This window comes from Rousettus aegyptiacus, unplaced genomic scaffold (assembly GCF_014176215.1).
Source record: "Rousettus aegyptiacus isolate mRouAeg1 unplaced genomic scaffold, mRouAeg1.p scaffold_m13_p_8, whole genome shotgun sequence".
NCBI classification, from domain to species: Eukaryota; Metazoa; Chordata; class Mammalia; order Chiroptera; family Pteropodidae; genus Rousettus; species Rousettus aegyptiacus.
Genome location: NW_023416311.1, coordinates 93,223,896 through 93,251,142, shown reverse-complemented (window position 1 = coordinate 93,251,142; position 27,247 = coordinate 93,223,896). Strand labels below are relative to the sequence as shown.

Below are 27,247 nucleotides of genomic sequence, written 5' to 3'. Positions count from 1 at the left end.
CAGGTATGTTCCAGATGTCCACACCCAGCATTTGTCCCAGTCACAGGCATGATAACTCAGTAGCACCAGCAAAGAGAGAGGGCTCTTAAAGAAAAAAAAAAAGGAGGCAATCAAGAGAATCGCATCAGCAACCTGGAAGCCCAAGCGGTGGCAAGAGAATGAGTGTGAGATAACAGAGACACAGTCTGAGACAACTGGAGAAATTGAGGGGAGAGAGGCTACAGCGCAATGACAACGGAGTCACTCTCTGGCTATGCTCTTAGGCTGGCACCCATCAGTACTGCCCTTACACCCGGCAGCCAGGGCCCCTGCCCTGGGTTTGATTATTAGAAGTGTCTGCTTTGCCCTCCCCTTCCAACAGCACCCTACCCCACATGAAAAGGAATCCACAGGGCTACCTGGAGCCTGGGCCCCACCACCATTCTAGATTATGCTCCAGTACCTGGGACATCCGAATTCCCTACCCAAATGACCTTGACTCTGTCTACGAGGCTTTCATGGTCCTTTGCTAGTCCATCCTCCAGAGGGTGGACCACACTGCCCTGAGGTGTGAGGGGTGGCTGAGAATGGTTGTTTGCAGGTATGGTAGAGGGCAGAGGGGTCGGGGCAGGCTATGGATGTGCTATGCCAAAGTGCACAAAAGGGCTTCACAGTGCCAGATGGAGCTAAGGGTGGTGAAGAAGGGGTGCCTGTGGACCGAGGCCTTTCTTGCCCTGCACCCTGCAAATGTTAGGAGTGGGCCTGTAGCCCTTATACACCCAGCAGTGGTGTGAAAAAGGGCTCAAAGCCTTCTGAAGACCAACAGGAACATACACACCTTCCTTAGCACAACTACCCCAAAGGAGCTGATGCTGCAGGGGCCTGGCCATGCTGCTGAAGCCATCCATTCTGGCAAGCCCAAGGTAAACAAAAGCAAATGCCAAGGCCTCTGTTCTCGAAAGCAGCTCATCTCCTGTCCCCACATTCCCTCCAGCACCAGAGTTTTTGGTACATTAGAAATTCATCTGAGGCGATGACTACACTACCAGACTCTGAGATGAGGCAGGAAAGGAACCACGCACATTTCTTAATTTGTAAAAACATGTGGGTCAATCTCTATCCTGCAGTGCTCAGGCACATCTGGAGTTGTGGAGTCAAACACTTAGGAAAGACTGGGGTGGATCCAGGCGTGGGGGAACAGGATGCAGAGCCTTTGCAAATAGTGACAACGGCTCTCTCGAGTGTAGACCAACTGCCAGCCTTTGGGCTAAGTACTGTTCTTATGAGAAACAGTAGAACCCGAGTACCTGAGTTCAAAGCCCAGCTCTGCCACTTTGGAACTGTGTACCTTCAGGTGAATTATGCAATGTTTCTCTCCCTCAGTTTCTTCATCTACAACCCATAGGTCAGTAACAGCATCCACTCCCAAGACTGCTGTATTAACGCAGGTAAAATATTTAGAAGAGTGGTAAGCACTTGATAAGTGTTATATGTTATTAATAGTCACAAGTCTCCTAGGTAGGAATTATGAGCCCCATAGATAAACAAGTGTTTATCTTGGGGGACGTTCAGTAGTTTGCTGATGAGCAGCAAAGCCAGGATTCAAAACCAGCCCAGCTCTAAAGCCCACTGTCTGTCTTTCAACCATGCTGCCTCTTGAGGCTGCCGAAAACCTCGTGGGAAGCAGTGGAAGGGGTATGGCTGGAGAAAAACTGCTTTGCTTGGAGAAGCAAAGATCATAGGGGATGGGAGGCCAGTTTTGAACAGCTTTCACAGGGACTCCAGAGGTTGGGACAAAGGTGCAGATTAGAGAGAAATACTTTCACTGCATAAATGAAATGAGTTGTTTTGAAGTAGTAAATCCTCCAACATGAAATATTCGAGAAGTCTTATCAGCGATAACATAAATTAACATGAAGCAATCATAAGCAAGTTAAATATGAATTAACTATGAGTAAACTTACATCATGAAATGAATCACCAGCGATATTTTGAGTGCTGGTGAATCTGATAAAAAATATGACCCTCCAACTATATATGGACTCTTAGTTAAGAAAAAGAATACATCATAGAATAAATCCAGGAGTCCTGTGTAGAACTAAACAACTTCTCTGGTTTCATTAAGACCTGAAATGCCCTGTGGAAAACAGACGCTACCTCTCCCTACCCCTGCATTGAGACACAGGGAGAAAGGTGTGTGCAGTGCTATCGCCCACATTCCCCCTTTGCCGCCAGCCAACGGAGGCATTGCCGTCTTTCCCAAGACAAATGATACCCGAAATACGGGGACTGTTGTGCAGAGGGCTGGGCAGTTAGGACAGATTACTGCAACTGGAGTCATAACACCAGGCTTGCAATGGGCAGACCCCAAAACTGCAGAGCTGAAGAAAAGACTGATTTCCTGCCATGTGCTCCACTGTGTCCGAAGTTAGGGACAATGTCTCTTTATTGACCTAATCCACATATCTAACAAAAAGAGCCACGAAGCAACAGCCAATCAGTGCTACCGCAGAGGCTGTGATCACCACGACGACGACACTCCCCGCCATGTTGACCAGAAAGCCCAGGCCACCTCCGACCAGGATCTGAGCCAGCTGCACCATGCAGGTGAGGGTGGCGCAGTCCAGGCCCTGCCCTCTTCCGCGGCTGGCTGGGTCCGCTTCCTGGGCCTGCTGTTTCTGCAAGGGAAACACAGAAACAGCATTCGATCTACACAGAACTGTCCTTTACAGCAGAAGTGGGCAACTTTTCTCTGTAAAGAGCCAGATAGTAAATACTTCCGGTTTTGTGGGTCACAGGGTCTTGGCTGCAACTACGCAACTCCACCTTGCAGTGCATGCAGCTACAATAGATAACCGAGTTCCGATATAACTTCATGGACATTGGTACTTGAATTTCATGTAATTTTCACTTGTCACAAAATGTTATCCTTCTATTAATTTTTTTAAATCATCAAAAATGTTAAAAGAATTTTTAGCTCACAGGAGGTACAAAAGAGGTGGACAAGGAGACAAAGTTTGCCAACTCCTGATTCAAGATCACCAAGCTCTACTCTCTTACCTGAAGATGCCTTTCCTACCTGTGACAATGTGTTAAATTCCACAGTGAACACCCCCGGTAGTTAAATGGCTAATACATGTAAAATTATCTCTTCCTCAGAAGTCAATAAACACGATGTAGTAGAAGCTCAATAAATATCCCATTCCTTTCCTTCTTTATGGTTAAAAATTCAAAACATTAAATAACAGATATATGTAGGAGAAGCAACATAAAAAAATTCAACTTTTCAAAATACAGTTGATATCCGGTTAGTATATTAATATTGGATTACTGTTTCGTATTTGGTCTGAATTGGTTGGTAATGTTGCCATTTGTTGGGTGTCCTTTATGTGCTAGGCATCGTGCAAGGTTCTTTCATGTATATTACTTCATGTCATCCTCGCTCCCTCCCTAGATGCACAGATTATCATCATTCCCCACAGTAATAATAACAACTACCCTTTTGAGTCTTTGCCAGGTGCTAGTTAGGCACTAAGCTAGGCAGATGACCTACACTATCTTGTGTAATTTAACTTTATGACAACTCTGTAAGGGGGGAGCGTTATTCCTATTTGATTGACTAGAAAACAGGCTATGGGAGTTTAAATATTAATTCCTATACTAGTAAGTAAAAAAAAGAAAAAAAAAAGTGCCCCAAACACATATTATTCTTTGAATAAGAGAGGGAAAATAAGAAAACAGATTAGTATTTGCTTGATTTTCATTAAAAACACTGAAACCATAAACAAAAACCTAACAAGAGAGAAAAACTGTGAAGGGCGGTGAGGGCGGAGCCACTTCCTAATGCACATTTCTGTATAACATCGTGATTATTGGACTGTGTAAATCTATCACCCCTGTGAATGAAGTCATATTTAATAAATCAATGAATGACACACCAGTGTCACACAGCTGCCAAGCGGGGGAGGAGGGATTTGAACCCAGGTTTCTCCGAGTCCTAAGCTTACATGTTCTTGCCCTGGTACCATCGACCTCTCTCCTTGGGAGGACAGTTCTTTATGACAGCTCTCTTTAACAGCAAAGCCCTGAGACATGAGTGACAATGTTTGCCCCGGGGGCGAGGACGACCACGACTCCTGTTTGGAAGGGTTTAACTTCTGGTAAAATTCTGCCCTGCGGTGGCATTTGCCAGATCAAACGAAGAAAAAGAAGGCCGGCACCGAGGTCACAGGGCCGCGCGCGCGCAGTGCTCCTGCAGTTTCGTGCTGTGATGGATTAAACCGGAAGTTCTCTCTGTAGCTATTACATCCCTGTTCCAATTAAGAAAATGTAAGCCTAGTTTCATGGGGGAAAAGTTGCATATTTGGTGAGAAGATGTTATAATCTTAGAGCAGAAATCCCCCAAGCTAGTGTTCTTTTAGGGAGGTTTAGGGCCTAGCCCTCTAGCCTGAGCTCCCAGGTGGAGACGGGGCAGGCCTGCTTCGAGGCAGCTGGTGGCAGTGACCGCCTGTACGAAGGGTCCGAGTTACTAACACCTGGACTTCCAAGGAAAGTATTGCCCAGGAACGTCCTACCCCCAATCAGTAACTCCCAGAAATTGCGCCCTGTGCTCTCTGGGACTCAGAAACGCCACAGGTGCACAGGACATGTGGGGCAGTTGTCCAAAGCCCCGGTTCCCTTTCCTCGTCTCTGTGTGATATTGGGCTGACCTCTCAGCACCACCAAACTCCTTTTTCCTAATCTGACAGATGACAGTAACGGTACTTGCCTCGATGCTCCCAGACGCACAGGGCTTCCGAGAGAGGAGGAAGGGGCGGGCGGGGCAGGTGGTCATGCCTCGGCCCGCTCACCCACCGTCACATCTGGCTGGGCATTTTAGTGCCGTTGTTCCAGGAATCCCTATTTCCCCTCTCTGCGCTACACTTTCCTACCAAAGCCCCCGGCCGGGATGTCGCCCAGCACAGAGGTGTAACGACGTACCTGCTCCTCCTGCTCCTCGCGGTGGTACTCGGCAATGAGGTTAAAGGGCACAGTGTACAGGGTGCTGGACATCACGCCAAACGAGGCGCACAGCGCCAGGGCGGAGTAGACATTCGGGAAGAGGCTGATAAATCCCGTCCCCAGGCCAAACAGCAAATACCCCATGAAGTAAAGACCCTTTAATCCAACGTAGGACACCAAAGCTTTCTGAAAGTCTGTGGGGAGAAGAAGGAAAAATTACAACTGGCAGTGCCTCACAATACTAATAATTTCAGAAAATCCTTTCTTTTGAAGATTCACTTTTTTTAGGAGCCTTCTTTTGATACTGAGTCAGGGACAAAAGAACCTCCTTATCTGTGCTTGAAAAGAGCTGGCTTTTGGAGTCACTTTTAAATCCGATGCAGAAAGGAGAGATGGAAATTGCCTTCGAGGTTGTTCTCATTCCCACAGGGAAGGACCAGGCACTGTTTAGCAGGCAGCTGAATAGCATCAGGATGCAGAGAAAGGTGGTGACAAAGCCTGCCTGGCTCTGGGACCCTGAGGCTGCAAGGCAGGGGGGAACAGTGGGGGCATTCCGACTCACAGAGGTCTAGCCTAACAGGACATAAATAACAATCCGGGCCTCCCTTGGCACAACGCCCAAAGTCAGGCTGGAGAAAATTAAAACAACCAGATTTTACAGAGTGGTAATCCATGTCGCTCAGTTCTTCGCCCCCACCTGAATGCTGTCTGCACACCCAAGAAGGGAGTAGAAGATCCGCATTAGCTGCGGACACTTTGCCTGACTTGCCAGCCCTGCCCAGGCTGGTGAGGGGCTCCCACTGCCCCCGCACCTCCCCATCGCCAGCCCCTTCGTTCCCTGTGGATAACTTCCTGACCTCAAAACTCAGCTTCTGCATCTGAAAACTAGGACCAATAAAACCCTTTTTTGTAGGGGGGTGGGATGGGGGTGCCAGCATCAAATGAGATAGAGTGTCTGTGAAATCACCTAGCCCAATGCCAAGCACGTAGACCACATCCAGTTAATCGTAGCTATCATGATTTCAGCAAACACAGGCTGGGCTGAGGATGATTGTCTCAACTTGGGTTCACTCCCAGCAGGTAAACTTGGTTTGCTCATGAAGGTCTTGTGATAGAGCTCATTTTTAAAAATTGAAAATTCTGCTTTAAAATGTTTTACAATGTTTTTCTACCATGGTAGGGAGAGTCCTTAAAAAAACTTTTATCTTCCTTTTTCAATCAGGTGTTTTTAATCCATACATTCCTAATCTTTCCCTAGTCCCCCTCTGGTGGGACACATGAACCAGGGGCTAAATGATCAATACTTAATATGTGCCTAGTCAAGAGTGCTCTTCTTACAAGAATGAGCATAGTGAATAGTCCCCCTACCTCTTGAAAGCACAATGGGATTGAGATGATTAGGCCCTTTTAGTCTAACTCTCTCTGATTCTATTTTAAGTACTGAAAATCTTCCTCCTGGAAAGAAAAAAAAAAAAGTGCTAAGGAAATTAAAGCTTTAAGCCACCACTATTTGGTTATAATACATTTAAGAACAATGAATTTTATGGTTTTATGATTATTGGGTTCACAAATTGCTCACCTGTTTATGTTAGGCCCCCCTTGCCTAATCGTGCTATATTTTGAAAAGAGTTTCTTGATCTCAAAGCAGATTTCCTGCTGTGCTATGGCTAGGTAAAGGGCTAAACACCAGACTAGGGGTCATTGTATACATTCACCCTCCTCTCTCACAAGAAGCACACTTCAAGGACAGAATGATGCCCCTGAAAATGGTAACAGGGATTGCCCCTCACTGCCTCCCCTCCCCCACATAAGCCATACCACTGCTGACCCCAGGGTCTGCCAAAGCCTCAATCTCTGCATGGGGGACAGCTGTTCTCGCCACAATGCTGGGCTACTTCCTAAATTTCCACTCCAAATTGGAGACCCGCATACATTTTATAGACCAGAGTTTGGCTTGGAGATTTCCACACACATTAGCAGGCACAAAATGAACCTGTGTGATGCCTTAGAGTTAGAGTACATTTGTCTGGACTTATTTAAAACCAGTCACAGAAATCCCTTTGTTCACAGCATCCTTACAGCTGAAACTTAGCTACATGGGGGGTTAGCAGGCTCCAGCCCCCATGGAAAGCTGGCGCCTGGGAAGGAAGATCCTGTTGTCAATACTCCCTGCCAGGATCTCCATCCCTCGTCCGTCCAACACTTTATTATCTTATTTACAAGATTTCCTTTTATTTTCCAGAGAACTCTCATCAGGAACCCACTGATTATATGGACAAAGTAATCACTGAGGAAAATGACATCTAGCATTCATTGTGAAAAGAACTTTTTCCTTTCCATGTGGTCCTTTCTAAAGGAATAGTTCTTCCTGACTTCCATATATTCATCGAGAATCTGGTATATTAAAGAGCAAAAATTAAATATAGAAATGTGAAATCCAAGCTCAGGAAGAGGAGACTTACAAGAATAAAGTGAGGAAAACATGGAGTTGATGCACAGTCCCCAACATCCGACCTCAACTCCTCTTTCGTAGATGAGAAACTCTGTGGAGTTATGTGCACTGTAGGGATCCCCGTGGTACACAATCTGGAAGAGAGATTCGGGACTGGTGAGCTACAGATGCAGGCTGGTAGGGATCCCTTCTCGTATGCTGTTTCTCCATCCCTAAGGAGCAGCAAGTCCCTGCCCGAGGTCCCCTTTCTAGGGCGCGGAGCTCATTCTCCCACAACCACGTCCCCTGTTTCATCCTCCTACACCTCTACTCGAGAACCTCCAGAAGTACAAACGTCGGCTGCATTAAGTCTACACGACGGCCCCCTGGATCACCAACATCCCTTCTTCCGCCTCACATCTGGCCCCACCCAACTTAGGTCACCGTGCCCCCCGTCTTCTAGTACAGCCAACGGGCTTCTCATTTCCACACGTGCCATTTCTATCCTTGCTTGGAATGTTTTTCCATCTCCCCTCTTTCTCGCCAACTCCTACTCACCCTTCAAGGCCCGGATTATACTGCATCTCCTCTATTAAACCTGTCCTGACCACTGCGGCTCACCTTGATTTTCCTCTATTTATTGTATTTGATCAAGTACTGGTCCCATAGTGTCCTCTAGTTGTCCAGGGAGACCCTTGCCTCTAGAACTCATGTAAGTCGGCTCCTTAAAGGCACTCTTTCGTACTCTCTTACTGTACCTATCCTGGAGGCTAGCCCAGAAGAAGCTCTATAGGTGCTGATTGAAAAATAGATGTGCTAATCAGTGAGTGTATGTGCAGACATGTTCGTTACCTGGCCCATGAAATCTGTGAAGAAGAGCATGTTAGACAGGAAGGCGGTCCATCCAATGAGGTGGCTGATGCAAAGGCAGCGGTAGTGGGAAGGCATACTCACCAGGGCCCTCAGCAGTGACTTTAGGGTCACTGTCCTCTGAGTCTGGAATAAACATGAAACAGGCGTGACCTTCAGTGCAGACACATAGCCAGCCGTGGGAGCCTGAGCACATAGCCATGTTACCTATCTGTAGTCGACTGACCCACAAGGTTACACCTTCTGGGCGTGGCACTAAAGTTTTCGTGGAGTGACCTCTAGGAGGTGTGATGCTAAGTGTGTGTGGATACTCAGCAGTTTTAGGCCCAGGATGGGGCTTTGAGAAACTGAGGGGGAAGGGACTGGAAATGGAGCTTGATTGGGGCCAAGCTGTAAGAGACATCTAGCATCCTATCTTTTAATGACAGAACCACTGTGTGAGGACAAAGCTCCCAGACCTAAGCTAGCCTTAGATGACTATAGCTCTTGACTCGGAAAGTGTGGCAGAGTGAATTCTAACATGGCCCCACGGTCTCTGTCTCCTGGCACTGCCCAATGGCTATGTTATGTTACATGCAAAGGGATTTTGCAGACATAATCAATGTTACTAATCAGCTAACTTTGACTTAATCAAAAGGGAGACTACCTGGGTGACCCTGACCAAATCACATGAGCCCTTTAAAAAGAAGAGAGTTTTTTCCAGCTAGAAGCAGCAGCAAAGGGTAGCATTTCAAATCACAAAAAATTGCTAGTTTTGAAAGTAAAGTAGGACACACACACACACACACACACACACACACAATGAGTACATATCCTCCAAATTCTTAAATTTAGACCTAGATTATGTTAAAACTAGAGGCTACGATTTTCAGTTATCAGAAGCCTCCAGAGAAAGAAAAATTTTGAACTATTGACATAGCTGCTTTGAAATACAAAGAATGAAACAGCCTTTAACATCTTGTCATAGAAGAAAGAAACCTCAGGAATACTAAGCAGTCAGCTGCCCTAAAGATACTGAGACTGTAAACATCAGCCATGGCGGGGGAATGGGTCTTTCTTGTCTGACTTTTATTTATTCTGAATCTTGACATAATGAAGTTGAATCTTGGCTAGTTTGCTTAAAAGATGGTCTCTTGAGATTTTCTGTTTTAACCATAACAGCATATTGTTTTTATAACTCTTAACCTTACATGATAATGTTTTTTACTTCTTTATTACAGAAAATTGTATTTACTCATGGTAGATTTGTTGTGTAAATTGATTTTTTTTTAATTCATCAATTTTATAGTATTTAAACTACTGACCATGACTGAACTAATTTTCTTAACCAGCATTTAAAAGCATTTAAAAGTATATAGACTTTCCTTTGGATTTAGAAAAAATAACTATTTCCTGAATGTAAAATATACTTGTCAAAATAAATAGTGACCATAACAGAAAGTCAATGCAGAATTATTCATTTTTCCTTAACCATAGGAAGCAGCAGCTAAAGTTGCAGACTGAGGAATACAGCTTGATTGTCATGCCTCGGACTAAGTGACTTATCTTCATTTACTTCCCTTATTTACAAAATGCAAAATGTTTAAAAGTGAATCTGGCTAGCAAGTATTCAGCCTCATTCCAAATGTTAATTTACATTTCTGCCTTATACGTAATTTTCAGTCTGCTTTCATTGTTAACCTAATTTTTCCTTTCTCCTAAAAGTAAATATGAGCTTTCACATTGTGCCTAATATTTCTGTATAAGATAAGAGTACAAATATTCAAAGCTCATTTGCACATTTCAATTCAGAATAAAAATTCAGCTGGCCTCGTATTCTCTGACTCATTAGTTTCCTTGGCAAAGCCCTTTTGACGATTCTGAGCCCCTGAGAGCTGTTTCTTGTACGTATTGTGTACATTTTCCCCCTGAAGAGTGGGTGGTGATGGATTTATAGGCGAAGAAGGCACAGGGCCACGAGGTGGGAGAGAACTTCACGAGAGTCCACTGAACAGGAGACTGTCGAGATGCTGCAGGGAGCAACGATGGCGAGGAGCAACTTCAGGTGGGTGTCGTGGGATCTGGTCTGAACTCTGAAATAATCGAGGCCTCTCACCATTAAAAAGATCCCAGTCAGTTCTTCCCTTCCTTCCCTTTTCGAGGTCGCTGGCACCTTCCCTTCCTCCCATCCTTCCATTCTCACTCACTCTGCTTCTCTTGGGCACTTTCGATCACTTCCCGTGGCTTATCTGTCATCTCGGAATCTTCATGGCTAGCCTGGCTCTTTCCCTTGAGCTCAAAACCTAACTGTTTTCTCCTACTTGCCAGGCGTGTCCACTGGCATCTGAAATAAGCCCACCAATTCCTCCATTTCTGTCTCCCTGTATAGAACCAGTTGTCCTGTCCTTTGCTTTACCTCTTCCACCTTACCTGTCTTTTATTCCTATTGCCACTTCTCTAATCTAGGCCCATTAAGATAGCCTGCTGGGTACCCCTTTACCCCCTATAATCAGCAAGAAGATGAATAATCAAAACATAACACCAAGGAGTCATCTGCTCTGCTAGTTTCAATGGATCTCTATCATCTACATAATAAAAATTTAACTCTTGTGCTGGCATTCAAAAGCATCTGTCTTTGTTTTGCTGTCCTAACTTTATTTCCATCTTCACAAACTCTGTTATCTAATGAACCTTCCACAAAACATGCCTCATGCTTTTTTTTTTTTTTTAAATCTCTGTGGCTTTGCTGATGCTATTTTCTCTGCTAGTACTCTTCCCCCAGATCTCTACCTATTCAAGTCCTAACTATCACTCAAGGCACAACTCAAAGGCAAGACTTCCTCTGTTTGCTTATGTGTGATCTCTCCCTTTTGTCAAACTAACAGCAATTGTTATCATGGTGCTTGTGACCACCATGGAAATATGCCACTTGGATCCCCTGGTGGAGAAAATATAGCTGACTGACAGTCTCCGACTGCCACTTCTCTGGATCCACCACCTGTTACTGCCAAGGCTACCCTTCCCCTGGCTACTCCCAGCCAGTGACTAAGCAAGACTAGCAGCCCACTTCTGCAAGACTTGAGACTCCTCTAAAAGGCAGCTTTGGCAAGAGGCCTCCTCATTGGCCTGGCTGAAACTTTCTTAGAACTGCAGTACATCCAAGATGCTTCCTGCCCTATGATCCTTCCTTTCCCTTCTCCTTTCACAGCTGTTTGACATGTATCATGACATGAAGACTTTCTCTACCTCCTTCTGCTCCCTCTCCCCACATTCATCCTTCATGGTATTTTCCCAATAAATCTCTTACACATCTTATCTTGTCTTGGTGTCTGATTTTTAGAAGACCTGGACTGATACATTGCTTTTATAGCATTTACCATATTCTACCTTAGAATATAAATATAGGTATGAATGGCTCATATCCTCTGTTAGGCTATATATCTTTGGGCATAGTGACTGAACATTAATCAACTTTATAATCTCTCAATACCCAGTAGAGGGCTTTGAATATAATCAGCACCCGAAGTAGTTTACTGAATGAATAATGATTATGATATGTTTATATTCTTATGAAAAAGCACCTCTCCATGCCTTATCTTAGTTAGACATCTGAAAATAGATAAAGCCAACAAGAGGAGTCAAGCTCATAGAGGAGATGAGATTCACTGAGCTCGTTGGAAAATTCTGTTAGAATACAGATTAAGTCTGTTCCCCATTTGTGCTCACAGCACGCAGTATCTTGTCAGGCTCGTAATAAGAGCACCTACACATGATACTTCACTATGTGGCAGGAGCCACTCTAAATAACTTTGCATGGATAATCTCATGTGATCTGCACCAAACTCTTGTAGGTAGACAGAATTCCTTTCTCACTTTACAGAAATGTAGATGCCCGAGGTCGTATGTTCCAGAGGTGGGAGAGACAGGATTTGAACACCTACCTATGCCCTTAATCATCAGGCTACCTACAGCAGGTACCTGATAGCTATTTTCTAAATGAATAACACAGGTCGGCCAACTAGAGGAACCAAGATTTAAAGTCAGATCTTTTGTAATCTCTTTGCTAGTAAGAGAACCCTTTGTTTTCTATCTCTGAGGTTTTAGTATTCAAACTCAGCCAGCAGGAATATACGGCTGTGTATCAGTGTTGACTAACGGAACTTCCTACAATGATGAAAATGTTCTATATCTGCAGTGTCCTATACAGTAGCTACCAGCCCCATGGGGCTATGGAGCATTTGAAATGTGGCTAATGCAGCTAAGGAACTGATGCTTTAAGTTTACTTCATTTTAATTAATTTTCACTTAAATAGCCCCATGGGACCAGGAGCTACTCTATCAGTCACCATAGTTCTAGCCTCTTTTCTTTGACCATTTCATCTTAACTTGGTTCCATTTCTCTAGCATTTAATAGAGTTTTCCTTAAAGTTTTAAGCTAATTCATTGAGCAGTTCATTAGACTAAAAGGAATATCTAATCAACTCATGAAATATACATTCAACATCATTCGGCTACCAACCCAGGGATATTGTCATTTAGAGGGACAAATTTATACTCCTAATCTAAGAAATAAAGATATTTCTTGAGGAAAAAAAAAAAAAGGAAAAAAAAAAAAAGATTTCTCATGGCCTGAGGACCATTCCAGGCTTCACGGATGGTCTAACATTTTTGCACCTGGTTTCATCTTCCTGGTTTGATGCTCTGAAAAGAACAAGAGACAGGAGGACCAGAGGAAAAGGCATGCATTCTTCTTTGAGGTACAAAGTTGTAATTCTAAGGGATAATAGCCACTGGGGATTTAAAAATTTAACTGACTTCACAAAATTCTTCACGTCAACTTAACAAAACAAAGAATAATAACAAATGAAGAAAGGGCAAGAACTAGAATATTTTTCCCAACAGGTAAAGAATTTGCATCTTTACCTGTTCAGCCGGATTTTGGCTTTTTTCTCCCAGGATCAACAATTCTGGGTTTACAGAATCGTTTTTCACTTTCTCGATAGATCCATACTCATACATTCTGTCTGATGACAATGGAGGGTTCTGGGGGGCTTGCTGTGGAGGAATGTCCTTTGTAACATCTCTAAGCGGGGCTTCAGGGATACTGCACAGATGAATAATAAAACACAGAGTGAGGACCAAGGCGGAGAAGAAGAACATGACCTGGAATTCTGTGCCCAGCACTCTTCCCAGTTTCAGATGGGCCCAGTCGATGGCACCTAAAAGGTAACCCAGGGCACCTCCAAAACCTGGAAAGCAAGAAAGAGTGTATTAGTATGTTTGGCAAAACTTCCCTTTCCATCGTGCCTGGGCCCTTTTGCTTCAGTGGGAAATCTCCCTGAGGACATCAGAGGTGCCAAGTTATGACTGGAGAGGTAACAGGCAAGAGGCTAAGATGCCTGCAGCCGAGAAGTGTGGGTTCAAGGCTCAGCTCTAGCATGCACTTGCTGTGACCTTGGAATTCCTCACTCATCATATGGGATGATAATAAAAGAGTAACCTACTAGTAGAGTCAAAATTGGAAAATAGAATAGTGCCAGACATAGTAAGTGCTTAGTAAATATTGCCACTATCAGAATTACAAACCAAACTCTCTCACTGCTTAAAAACTAAAAAATACCTGACCTTAACAAACCCCAAAGAAAATCAATTTCTGATTATAATAAAACATAATTATTCGTATTGTCATTTATCTACTAATAAGCTTTCTAGGGTGATGCAAGTTCGTGAAGATCAAACAGACTTGGAACGTGTTTTCTTTCCTCTATTAGAAGCTAATGATACTTGTACCCAGTTGGTAACCACAGAACAAATAAGAACAAAAATTTAAACATGAACTTTTAAAAATTCTATTATCATCTCATAGGATACTGACCTGAAGTTTTTCTGATGCTTGTTTTATCTGCTTATGCTTAAAAATAGTATAACTTGAGGGACACTGTGGAAGGGCTCCTCAAAACTGATTCTGCCTTAACGGTCTAATATTTTAAATTCTATTATTAGTGATTCGCGATTTGGGGTTCCTGTTTTAAAATGCGAGTGCTCCTGGAATGGATGCGGCAGTCCATGACGCAGCTCCAGAGCAGCAAGTGCTCCTCAGATGTTCCTCCCGGTGTCAGGCACTGGCGACTTCTGAGAACACAGGGGTAGACACCATAGGGTGGGAGGAGGTCCGGTGGGTAAGGAAATAGAGGCAAAACATACCTTCCAGCTACCTCACAAGCTTACGTAGGGCTGACCCTCCTGTCAGATGACACCTGTAAATGTCAGCCTCCCTAAACACAACTATTTACCTGGACAGATCAGCTTATTTTTGTTTTCATTTTTCTCGTGGGAATGAAGTCTCCATTCCCCCCCGCCCCACCCCAGATAAAGATAACATTCTCACAAACCGGAGATTCAAGGAAGAAAACAGGACTTACAGAATTCTCTTTTTCTAACCCTAAATACCTAAACTGACATAAACCCTGACCCCAGGAACACAATTCTGAATGACAAGTACCATGAATCCTAACTTATCCAGAATGGTAGGAGAATGGATGATTCTGGTCACTTCACATTCTGGTTAGCTGAAATTTACTGTAGAGGATATTTACAGATGACCAACTGTTAACCACTGAATTCCAAAAATAAAATACTATTACCATGCCCCGAGTACCAAAGCATGTTAAGATGGAATTATGGGAAATTGCAGCCAGTGGTATGGAATGAAGCATATATTCTGTACTAAAACATATTCTCTGCCAAACAGAAATACAGGGTCTAGTTATGGATGATGGGCATATACATGGTGACCTGTCCTGGATGGTATGTGCCAAAGATCTGAGGGACAGGGGAGGCCCTCGAGGCAGCCACACTGCTGTTGATTAGGGCAGTTCTGGGACTGTGGTGGCTCCGGATCGCCATTAGACAATGACTTTCTTTATGCAATCATGGGGATGCCAGGGGTATCAGAGGTCATATGCTGAGCCAAGCAGCCAAGCAACAAGAACGTAAAAATGCCCAGCACTTAAATGTCCATCTAAATCAGAGTTTCTCAGTCTCGAGACTACTGACATTTTGAGCTAGTTAGCTCTGGCGTGCAAAGCTGTTCTGTACATTATAAGCTATTTAACAGCATCTCTGGGCTCCGCCCACTAGCTGCCAGTAACAACCCCTCCAACTCCTCCTTACCAGTTGGGACAACCAAAAATATCTCCAGTCATTGCTTGATGTCCCCTAGGGTACAAAATAGCTTCCAGTTAAGAACCTCTAACTTTAATTAACCCTAAGAAAAATTTACACTTTCCTTTTTGAAACTATTTCTCATTTGCAACCAAATGAATGCTTGTCATATTACCACTTAACACTTCTATCATTTATGCCTCTTTCCTCCAAACTTATTGTTCCGCTGAGCAGAGAAAATGTATAACAGAAGACCTCTGCCCATTTGAAAGAAGTGATTTGTAAAATAAATCATCCACTATTTAATGTAATGATGATTTTATGAATGTAAATATACAGAGATAAATATAATGGTGGATTTATATTAGAGCAATTGAGTTCTATAATTGAAGGTTTCTCAGTCCAGTTTTATGTCTACTATTTTTGTTTACTTCAATAAATATTTATTGAGCAGTAAATATATGTAAAAGACTCTACTAGTTTCTGGGGCTATAAACATAAATAAGAAACAGCACTCCATTCTCTCCTCCTGGAAGGCAATACCAAATTGGAAAAGCAGATAAGTAAACAATTACTTTTTAAAAACTATAGTAAATGATTTAGAACTGTGAGTTGGGTACTTAGAGAGTCTAGTAGGACTCTGCAGAGTTTATTTATTTTTGGTACTTAGTGATATCAATAGTACATTGATAATCAATAATTATTATAGAGTTCTTCTTAATTAGCAGTGAAGTTCATAAAAGTTCAATATATCAATGAACCCAAAGGTTCTTAGGGGTAGAAGGATGTCTGGAGCTCGTGTAGTTGACTTAGATCAGAAAGCCACAGGCTACAGTGGTGAAGAGACGGGAGACAACGTGGAAAGGAAGGGTTTGGAATTATGGCAGATTTCCATTCCCACCTGTGTGCTTTCTAATCATGTGACGATGGGAACTTCTCCCCTGAGAAATGGGGGTAGTGATGCCTCCTCATATGAGTGTCATGAGGGTTTCACGGTAATACACATAAAGCATTAGCACACACAGTGGTAGAACCAGAGCTAAAGCTGAGTGCCCTACTGACTTCCTACAGAAAACGTGAACTCCAAAGTCACCCAGAAGCAGAAGAGGATGATGCTTCTCAATTTACAATAGGTTACATCCCAATAAACCACTGAGAATTGAAAATATCTTAGTTGAAAATGCATTTAATACACCTAGCCTACCGAACATCACCTACCTAGTCTACCTTAAATGTGCTCAGGAAGCTTACATTAGCCTATAGTTGGGCAAAATCATCCAACACTGTAGAGTACTGGCTGCTTACCTTCATTACTGTGTGGCTGACTGGGAGCTGCGGCTCACTGCTGCTACTCAGAATCACAAGAGTATCTAACACACACAGCGAGCCCAGGAAAAGATCAAAATCAAAGCCTGAAGTACAGTTTCTACTGAATGGTACTGTTTTCACATCACTGTAAAGTTGAAAGATCATAAATCAGACCTTTTTAAGTCAGGGATTGTCTGTACTGCACTGAGGGTCCCTGAAGGTGGCTAGAAGGACTAAATCATTCAAGGCCCAGTGATTAGAGTCTAGGGATCACTCTGAGGTCTGAGACAGCAGTTTACCACTGTCTGCGTGTGGCAAGTGCTGTGGAAGAAACATGTATCTCAGACCTGGAAAGAGTAACGACTGTTAAGTGCCTGATTTTTAAAATATCGTTCTAGGGCAGTGCTTCCTAAACTTTAATGTGCACATGAATCATATGGCTATCTTGTTAACATGCAGGTTGTCTGAGGACATTATAGCTACTTTAACAAAAATACCATAAACTTGGTAGCTTATAAACAACAAACATTTATACAGTTATGGAGGCTGGAAGTCCAAGATCCTGGCACTGGCAGATTCAGTATCTGATGAGAACCGGCTTCCTCACGAATGGCTATCTTTTCACTGTAACCTCACTTGACAGAAGGCCAAAGGAGCTTTCGTGGGCCTGTTTTATAAGAGCGCTAATTCCATTCATGAGTCTCCATGCTCTAAGCACCTCCTCCAGGCCCCACCCCTAATTCCATCACATTGGGCATCAGGTTTTCAATATATGTTCGTGGGGGGAGGGGCACGGGCACAAACATTCAATCTATAGTACAGATTCTGATTCTGAAGATCTAGTGTGGGACCTGAGATTCTGCATTCCTTTCAAGCCTCCCAGTGACACCAATGCTGCTGGTCCAAATATCACTCTTGAGTATCCAGGCAAGAGTGTCTTCCAATCAACCAGCTCTGTGCTCACCTGACATTCTTGGGGAACTAGACCTGTTGTCATAGGATATTTGACCAACAATCCACAACTGATGTGCAGTCCTATAAAATTAAGGTTAATTTGCAGTCGTTAATAGGGTTCTATGAGTTGTGTTATATTTTTGTAGCCTGGTAGAGAAATCACCCCAAAATGATTACAGAGTTATTGCTTTCTTGCTTTGTAGAAGCTACAGTAACTTAGAGAATTTTTAATCCTTTCTTCTCTCTCTCTCTCTCTCTCTCTCTCTCTCTCTCTTTTGGCAGGGGTTGGGGGAGGTTGGAAAGGGAATGGGGAAATAAAATAGTCAAAACTGTTTGATTGGTTCCAAAGCTATTGTGAGATGTAGCTGAAAGTCACAACAGAACATACCCTGAAGGAATAGTGGGCCATTGGGGAAATTATTCCAATAGACACTATATTAAAACTCTGGATGGAAACCTTTAAATTTTATCATACTCCAGATATAAGGGCCAGTAGGGGGCTGTAGGAGTCAACTGAATGCTTTCCTTTTTGAATCCTCAGCTTGTTAAGGATTTTTATCTTCAAAGATAGTCTCTTAATCAAAGCCCAGCCATCTTAGCTACAACAAAGGCCAACACCAATCCCAGATCTACATCCAGACTTCATTTATCTCTGTCAACATAAGCCTCCTTGGGGCCCCTGGAATTAATCACTAGGCCACAGGCCAAACCATAAGCTGGAGCATCCAAAGGACATCTGCTGATGCAATAGTTAACAGCCTTTACAAAAGAGGGGCCCACAAGAGATCCAGCTGTCTCCTTCACAGAGCTAGGCCACGTTGTCAAACTCAGACCACAGCCAATCTCATGCATATTTTGAAGTATCAAAAAAAAATTGGAATTAAAAGAGGCTGAGCCTCACAAGTTACCCGTTCTTCCAAAGACGTACATGGGGCAAGTTCCTCATTGAATCATTACGGATTAAACTTTTGCAAGTCCATGGGGATGGAGGAAATGAAGTAAATATAAACATTGGCATTGAATCTTTTTAAAATGGTTCCTTGCTCCAGGCCTGGGGCATTTGCCAGGATATTAATAATTAACATTTTGTAAAGATTCACAACCTGTGTAGAAACAAAGGTTTAGAAATGCTGAGGCCTCTCAGCAGTTAAGAGGAGGAGCCTTTCCCCGTCATGTCTCATCCAGGTCTCCTACTATTATTGGGTAGAGCTGCTGCTAAGAATGGTGAGGCCTTGGGCTCGATTTCGCAGAAATATACTCCATTAGAGGCATTTTGACACAAAGGAGGAATTTCCTACTGGTGAGGTGGGTTCCATAGCCTCAGATGTACCTAGAGGTGAAGGCCTGAGGTGAGAAGATGAGGGTGGTGCCCTTAAATCCACCGGGACTATGGCATATGCCAGGATGAAGGGCAGGTAGAGTTACCTTCAAATATAAGAGATAGAAGGAGCAGGAGGATGAAAATGTCCCCCTGGGAGCCAGCAGTCTTTCCTTAAAAAAAAAATAAAGTCAGAAATATGCTAGGAAATATTTGGGCCATGAACTCTTTGACATTTATTTGCAAAGCATTTGGAATTTTGGCCTCGGCTACGACTCTAAAATAAATAAAAAGAATTTCAGCTTACTTGGATGATTTGATTCTTTGGGTGTAAGACATCTTAGTGGTGGAAATCAAAATGGGCCCTGACACTAAACATGCCTTTATTAGAAAATGCTTGTTTCAGGCAGATGCTGTGGCCATCTCTTCACCAAGTTCATGTAAATTCAGGAGGTCTCTCGCACATATGCAAAGACAGGGCCGAGGGATAACACACTGCTTGTTATTTTTCACTCCCTCTTTAAGTGTGGTCTGCCATTCAAAGCAAGGACACTGTAGCGGGGTCACACGATCACGTCTTACTCTACAGAATTCAACCATTCGCACACTGAAAAGAGGAAGAGAGAGAGCGTGCCAGAAAAGACAAAACGACATTTTAAATAACATGTGTGATCCTATCTGTTGTTCCATTCATTGAGCCATGTCCAGGACTAAACATCAAAGAGGAGATGAATAGGCAGATTTATTTATATGTATCCAGCACTAGGTAAGTCCATATACACAAAACAAGGTATATTGTATTTCATGGGTGATATGAGAGATGTTCACGAACAACGTAGACTCTCTGTGATTATTACTTACGCAAGGACTTTAGAATCTAAGCCTTAAACAAAGTGAAACTTCACTATACTGCTTTATAAGAGGATGATGCTTTAAGTTTTTTTTTTTCTAGTAGGGGCCTCCTATAACCTGAGACAGTTGGCTGAGGTTCAGAGTTCAGGCTTGGTGATGAGACAGAGCAAGGTAATTAAATGAGCATATTTATCTGGTTGATGCAACTTGTCATGCAGTTTAACTTAATATAAAATTGCATGAACTATAAGCAGGGTTTTGAAACCAGGGGTCTCCTTTTGCACAGCTAATATTGCTAAGTGCTAGCTATTAGCAAAGCAATGAGTTAGAAGCCTTGGGCAATTTGTAGGTGAACCCTCATGGGAGAGTTTACGAAGCTGGTAGAAGAGGTAGATACATACAGAGCGAATTATGAAGTACAGAATGAGTTATACAGAGTGAATCTTGTAGAAGAAGTAAGTAAACACAGAGTGAATACAGGGGAGAGTGTGAATAGGCGGATCAGATAAAACTGTGAACAGGAGTATAACTAAAATGTAAGTACTACTTAATTATCCACTAATAAATAGATGGGGCTTTGGAAGCTCGGGCCGGAACTTTCTTACAATAGCCTTGATTTAATTGGTCTCACTGGCCAATACTCAATTGTGTTTGTATTCCATGGGACAACTACTGATTTTGGCCTATTAGATAATAATTAACCCATTCTTCCCAGCTAACAGAACCTCACTTTGAGTAAAGGATATTCTCCTCCCTCTCCAAAAAAAGCCCCCTCATTTTTCCAACCTCCTAGGCCCCTGGGTGTTCATGTGACCTACGTCTATCTAATGAGAAACAAACGGAAGTCTGTAGAAGTTCTAAGAAAATGTTTGCTTTATTAAAAGAGACATACGTTGAAGCCCTAACCCACGATGTGACTGTATTAGAGATAGGCCCTTTAAGGCAGTAATTAAGGTTAAATGAGTTTATAAGGATGGAGACCAAAACCAATAGAACTGGAGTGCATGCCCAGAGGACACAGCGAGAAGGCCACCGGAAGGTCTCACCAAAAACCAGCCCTACAGGTACCTTGAAACTGGACTTCCAGCTTCCGGAACTGATAGGACACCACTTCTGTGGTATGAGCCACCTAGTCTGTGGCAGCCAGAACAGATCACATAGGCCCCAAGGGGATGTGAGATTTGGGCATGTAAGTGGCAAAATGTGATCCCCACTATCTCTTCCTACTGGAGTTATCCACCTCATTGATACCTTTATGTTCATCCAGTTGATAAACTTTTGTGCTTCGATTATTTTATGGGTGTCCCTAATCAAGTGAGAAATTTAGGAGAGCATGAGGGGCCTTCTCCCTATGAAGTAGGTAAACATTTCCAAGAAGCTTTGATTTCTACCGGCAGAAAAGGGGAAAGGGAATTTCAAGGTTGGTAAAGACCTGGAAGCTGGAAAGGAAAGCGTGGCCTCCTTCATTTGTTTCATTAATATTTGTTTTGAGTACCTATGACATGCCAGACAGTACTGGAGACACAAGGGACACAGTAAGTAAAAGAGACCTGGCCTCTGCCCCTAGGAACATGTTACGAAATTATCCAGAGCACAGAGAATGTGGAGAGAGTGATGGTAAGTAAAGCTTAAAGAATAGGATGCAAACAACTTATGGGGAGTTCTGAACCCTATCTCTACTGCAGTAGGCAAACGGGAAGCCACTGCAGGTCACTAAGCAAGATAGTGCCCTGGTCATAGTTGTCTTTTAGGAATATGAATCTGGAAGCTGCATATTGATTCAATTGGTATAGGAAGAGGTTAGAGACTGGAAAAACAGTTACCGGATAAATACTAAGGCACATAAGCTGTAGTGCAATCCTGAACCAAGGTAATATCAAAATCATAAATATTTGCTGAGACTACGTCTTACGCTGATATCGACAGAAAATCTACAAATATTCTCTCAAATTGATATAAATACTATGTTGTATTAGCCTTTGAAACATATCCAAAATACAGAGGTTCAATCTTCTAATATCAAAGGCAGCAAAGTAGAGACCATTTGGGCAAGACTATCTATCGTAAGCTGGGAAGCAGTAGCCACATTGCCCAAGGTACTTTAGAGCAATATCACTCGATGTGTCAGGTTAAACACCAAAAAGTATCCCATAACTTTGTTGTAATTAATTCCAGCATATTATGATAGAGCAGATAGGAATTATGGGATTTAAATTAGGAGAATGAAGTTTGAATCTCTATTCTGGAAACTTCTACCTGTAGAGACAGGTGCTCAGGGGCCAGTGATAGACAAGGATGGACTCCTGCTCCTCCACCCTTCCTAAAGTGAAAACTTATGCTCTCTCCCAGGCAGCGCATTCCTCCAGTGTTCACCATTTGAACATTTGCTCAAACAACAACTGTTGACCCAACAGCTTTAATGTGTAGGCTCTGCTCTTGGCTATGGAGACAACCACAAAACTCCTCATGGAATCTACCTGGCCATGGGAGGAGACAGAATACATCGAAACATGGAATAAGCAGATCGGCTGAGCTACGAAGACAATCAGATAAGGTAGACTGATAGACATAACGACCCCCATGGGCCAGCACCACGCTGCAGCTCAAGCATAACCCGCAGTCCCAGAACCACCCTAACGGGTGCTCCGTACGTGCATGCTGACATTAGGAGCACAGCTCTGCATGAGCGGCCCAACAGCAACCAGAGGAGGCTGGTGACAGCCCCTGGAAGGGACGAGGGCCGCCCTGCTGTCCTCTAGGCATGGCCTTTTTCAAATCAAGAGGTTGAAGAAATGTCTACTCTTTAGAAAACTAAGACATCTCTAAGGCATGGGTTTTCATAATTTTGCTTGGTTTTGTTTCTATTTTTGTTTTTAAATATGGTTATTGGGATACTTGCCATTAAATTATGTGGGGTACTTACTAAAAACACAAAGTTCTGGGCCTCTACCGCAAACCCACTGAATCACAATAACTGGAGAAGAGGCCCAGGAAACTGCATTTCTAACAGGCTCCTAAGTAACCCTGATGCCAGATTTAAAACAAAAACAACAACAAAAGTGCACAAGGCCTCCTTTCATTTCAGTTGTACATGTCTCCATAAAATGGTTCTTTAGAAAGCTCTTACGTAAACTTCCTTTGTAAAACTCTGCAGGCTGGTCACAAGTCGGCTTTGGAGAAATACGCGGGGAGACAGAGACCGCGTGATGCGGGCATTCCATCAACTGATCCATTCATTCAGAAAAATTCAATGTGCAGAGACACTGGATGGCTTCCGTGGAAGCGCCTCTCTGTCTGGGAGCTGGAGGAGAGACTTTCTGGAATATTCCCTACCTGTGAAGAGGGCATGGTAGTGGAGGCCTCTCTCCTTGTCCTGATGAGAGCAGACATCAAATAAGTATGCTTTGATGGGCCCATCGATAAAATCAGCAGCAAAATCAAAGAGAACCACACCTATCATGGTGATGGTTATGGCCCAAATCAGCCTTCTTCTTGGGTCAGCAATCAAAGCTAAAAGAGGAATAACATTGGTTACCTAGATCCTGATTCGAAATCATTTGCATTGTTATTCCCACCAAAACTTTCTGTCATCGAACTATCTCCTTTTGCTTCTATTTTGTTTTGTTTTTCAAAAAAAAAAAAAAAAAACTTCATTATTTTTTCAGGCTTTAAAAATTATGCAAATAGAAGTGCAGAAAAGGCAAATCTGTAGAAACAGGAAGCTGATTGAGTGGTTACTTAGGATTAATGGGGAGGGGGAATGGGCGGTGACTGCTAATGGTTACCAGGTTTCTTTTTTTGGATGATGAAAATGTTGAGGAATTAGATAGTGGTGATGGATTTTAGTTATATCTTGCGAATAACTAAAAAGCACTGAATTGTTCGCTTGTAAATGGTGGCTTTTATAGTATGGGAGTCATATCTCTTTAAAGCTGTTCAAAAAGCTATGCGTGCTTATCGTAAACCATTCCAACGATAGAGAAAAGCTGAGGAAAATGCTCCAGATTCCAGTCCCCAGGGATGGTCCTCCTTCGTGCATCCCTTTATGCACTTATAGAGAAAGGTTTACCGCCTTTTCTCGAATGTCGTGCTTCTCAAACTTTAGCACGCGTAGCCATCACTTGGATAACTTGTCGAAATGGATTTTTGGGCTTCGTCTTCCATGATCTTCCATTATTCTCTCATTATTCCTCAGTAGGTTCGAAAGAAGGGCCTGAGAATTCATATCTCAAGAGCCCTATTGATGCTACAGATCAGAAGCCCATGCTTTGAGAAGCACTAATGGGATCCTGTGTGCATGCTCATTTACAACCAACTCTCTTTCTGTCTTTGCATTTCAATTAATGAAGAGCAATTTCACAATTTTTAACAGATAAAAAATGTTCACTCTATGGATATGCCACAATTCATCCGTCCAATTTTAACAATTTTCTCTTGCTTTCAGTTTTTTAAATATGTAATATATGCACATTTTTAAAAAAATTACAGTATAAAAATAAGTGAAAAATGAGCCTACCCTCTACTTCTCACCTCCAGGCCATTAGTATCCCTCCCTAGAGGCAACTATTCTTATCAGGTGTTTCTGTCATTTTCCAGATTCATTGCTACATTTATGTAGGTATGCTCTCTTTTAAACATATATAACTAATTATCCTGCCTCGTTATGATTCATTCTGTTAGCCTGAGAGTTGACCTAAAAATGTGTGCTATTTTTAAGATATTTTCAGTGTAACTTGTTATGTACTACCACTGATTACTGATTAATTGGTGGCTGATTAATGACTAGAAGAACTACTCGCCATTGGGTTTGTTTTTGTCCAGAATTTGTAGTGTAAAAACGTGCCCCGGAGCTGACAGCCTGATGCCTTGAACCCCTAAAAGGCTCTACATAAAGCTATGAACAGAATGAACCCATAGACATACAAATAATTTATTGTAAATATTTATGGAGCCATTTAGCAGCTGGTTAATTTGAAGAAGTACTAAATACGATGTAATGGGCTCAAAAAGCATCACAATGTATAAATAGATGAAAATATTTTATAAGAAAAAAATTAATCCTATTTTTAAATCTTCACAATAAAAAATAAAAATGTATCCTGATGTTTCTAAAAGTAAAGGCTCTCTAGCCACAGAATTTGGGTCATTCAAAGGTGGAATTTCATCGTAACCTAGGAAAGAAAATTGGTTCTAAACCATTTTTAAGTGTCACTTAAAGAAATTCAAATACTCCTATTGAGCTACGGAACAGGACCCTTTTCACCTTGTGCAACCCACTGACCTGATACAACCGTGTCTCCGTTGAGGTAGAGAGCCATGCCCAAGAGCATCATGACGGCCAAGGTGAGGATGTAGGGTCTGCGCCGGCCCCACATGGCATGGCAGTGGTCGCTGGCCGATCCCACCACGGGCTGCAGCAGGAATCCCAGGATCGGGCTGAGGAGCCACACCACGCTATACAGGCGCCTGGGCAGGCCCACGCTGAGCAGGACAGGGGTCACGTAGGCCGCCTCCACCGCATAGCAGAACTCCCGGCCGAACATGGCCATACTGTGCATGATGAGCCTGCCCGTGGGTCTTTTGGGAGCCTCCACAAAGCCAAAGGGGCCATCTTCAGCTAGGGATGTGTACGTATGAATGCTAGGCTGTCCACTGTTGCCGCCCATGGTCACTGGGTGAGGAACCAGCCTGCAAACCCACCACCTCCTGAGCGGCTCCTGAGGTTTGTGAGCTGGATTTGACTTGGTGTCTGGCTGAACAGCCAATAAAGATAGTTAGGCTGGGGGAGGAGCTCAAATTCTTTCATGCCTCCAAGATCACAAGTTATGATGAGAGGGGGGTTGGGGGATTAGCTGCTGCAAACTGGCTCCTCAGAAGGTTTTTCTAAAGGAAACTTCCTTTACACTGTTCTCTCCCCCAATCTGTCTCTCTCTGTGTGTCTGTCTGTCACACACACACTCTTATTACACACAATCTCATATGCACAGCTTTAAGATAATAAAGCCCTATATGCAGGTATTGAGTCAAAATATTAATAGGTCAATGTCTTTTTATAAACTTTTTCTAGATATAATTGTCCTTTCCTGAAGTTTTCTACACACACACACACACGAGAAAATTAACTAGCCTTAAAACAGTGAAGGGTTGCACCCTTCCTCTAAATTACTATCTCATAGCACTGTGATGTTGTCCAGCATTGCGCTTAACACACTTTATAATTAGATGGTTCTGTTTATTCTATTTCTCCTATGTTAGTCTCTGATCCCCTTAAGAGTAGTGATCAAATCCATTTTGCTCATTATGGGATCCCTAACGGCTAGCATGATACCTGGCACCTAGCAGGTCCTCAATAAATATTTGCTAAAAGAATTATTGAATGAAGTGCACACACTACATTTTGCAGTGCCAGCCAACTATTTGCTCAGCTTCGTTTCCTGCCAATCCCCTCTACGTTCTGTATCATAAAAGACTACATTTCCCAGGTTCCATTGCTCTCTGGCTATTAGGTATATGTGGCCAGTGGAAGCATTGGTGAAAAGATGTGGGGGCAGAAGAGAAGAAATCAAGGTATTCCCGCTTTCCCTTTCCTGAGAGGTCTCTGGCAGTGGCTGCACGTCTACTGTGGGTCGTTTCCTTCAGGCGATTTAGCCTCCGGGTTCTGGTAACCCTATCTTTCCCCTCGTCCCTGCAGATATAGGAATGGTCCTGGCTTCCTGGGGTTGCTCATGTCTGGGTTGCCTCACTGTCCCCGAAGCTTCTCAGCTCTTTTATCACCAGTGTAATTCTCTACATTAAATGTCCTCTGTTTTAAAGATTTGAAGCGAGTCTTATTTTCCTTGCTGGACCCTGAGTTCAAATGAAAAGTCTGAGTGGAATGGGAAACATGATCTTATAGGAAGGTCCCTAAAAATGGTTGAAGAGCAAGAGTAAACTTTTCAGAATTAAAGCACAAGTAAACTTTAGGGGTAGGGGGAAGCTTTAATAAAAAGCATTAGAGTAATTCATTTAAAGTATATTATAAATATTTAAGTGTTTTTTTTTTTTTTTTTTAACACCGACAGCACCTGGTCTTCCTGGGTGGTCTCCCATCCAAGTACTAACCAGGCCCGACCTTGCTTAGCTTCCAAGATCAGATGGGATCGGGTGTGTTCAGGGTGGCATGGCCGTAGCTAAGTGTCTTAATATCAACAAATATAATCCCTGAAGTACATTGGAAGGCAGAAAAATTACCACAATTTAGATAGGTAAATTAATAACATTTGTAAAGAAAAGCCATGATGTTAACCATTTTTGGAATTTGTCATTACTGTTCAATCAGTCTTGTTTCTTGATTAGAATAGCTGGACCACTGCGATGCTGTTTTTTCATATTTCCACACATACATTTGTATG

At 42.9% G+C, this 27,247-nt stretch overlaps 1 protein-coding gene and 1 non-coding gene across 2 annotated transcripts; both read right to left on the bottom strand.

Moving 5' to 3' along the window:
* Positions 1-291: 291 nt before the first annotated feature.
* SLC45A2 (solute carrier family 45 member 2) lies at positions 292-26,691 on the bottom strand. The gene is made up of 7 exons (XM_016121986.2): positions 25,138-26,691; positions 23,190-23,366; positions 13,184-13,509; positions 8,264-8,407; positions 7,443-7,566; positions 4,960-5,174; positions 292-2,657 (listed from the first exon to the last, which is right to left on the bottom strand). The coding sequence occupies exons 1-7, from the start codon at positions 25,520-25,522 to the stop codon at positions 2,433-2,435; spliced, it is 1,596 nt and encodes a 531-aa protein (XP_015977472.2). The 5' UTR covers positions 25,523-26,691; the 3' UTR covers positions 292-2,432.
* Positions 26,692-26,908: 217 nt separating this feature from the next.
* LOC118607288 lies at positions 26,909-27,027 on the bottom strand. The gene has a single exon (XR_004952748.1). It is a non-coding gene; the product is annotated as a 5S ribosomal RNA (ribosomal RNA).
* Positions 27,028-27,247: the final 220 nt, after the last annotated feature.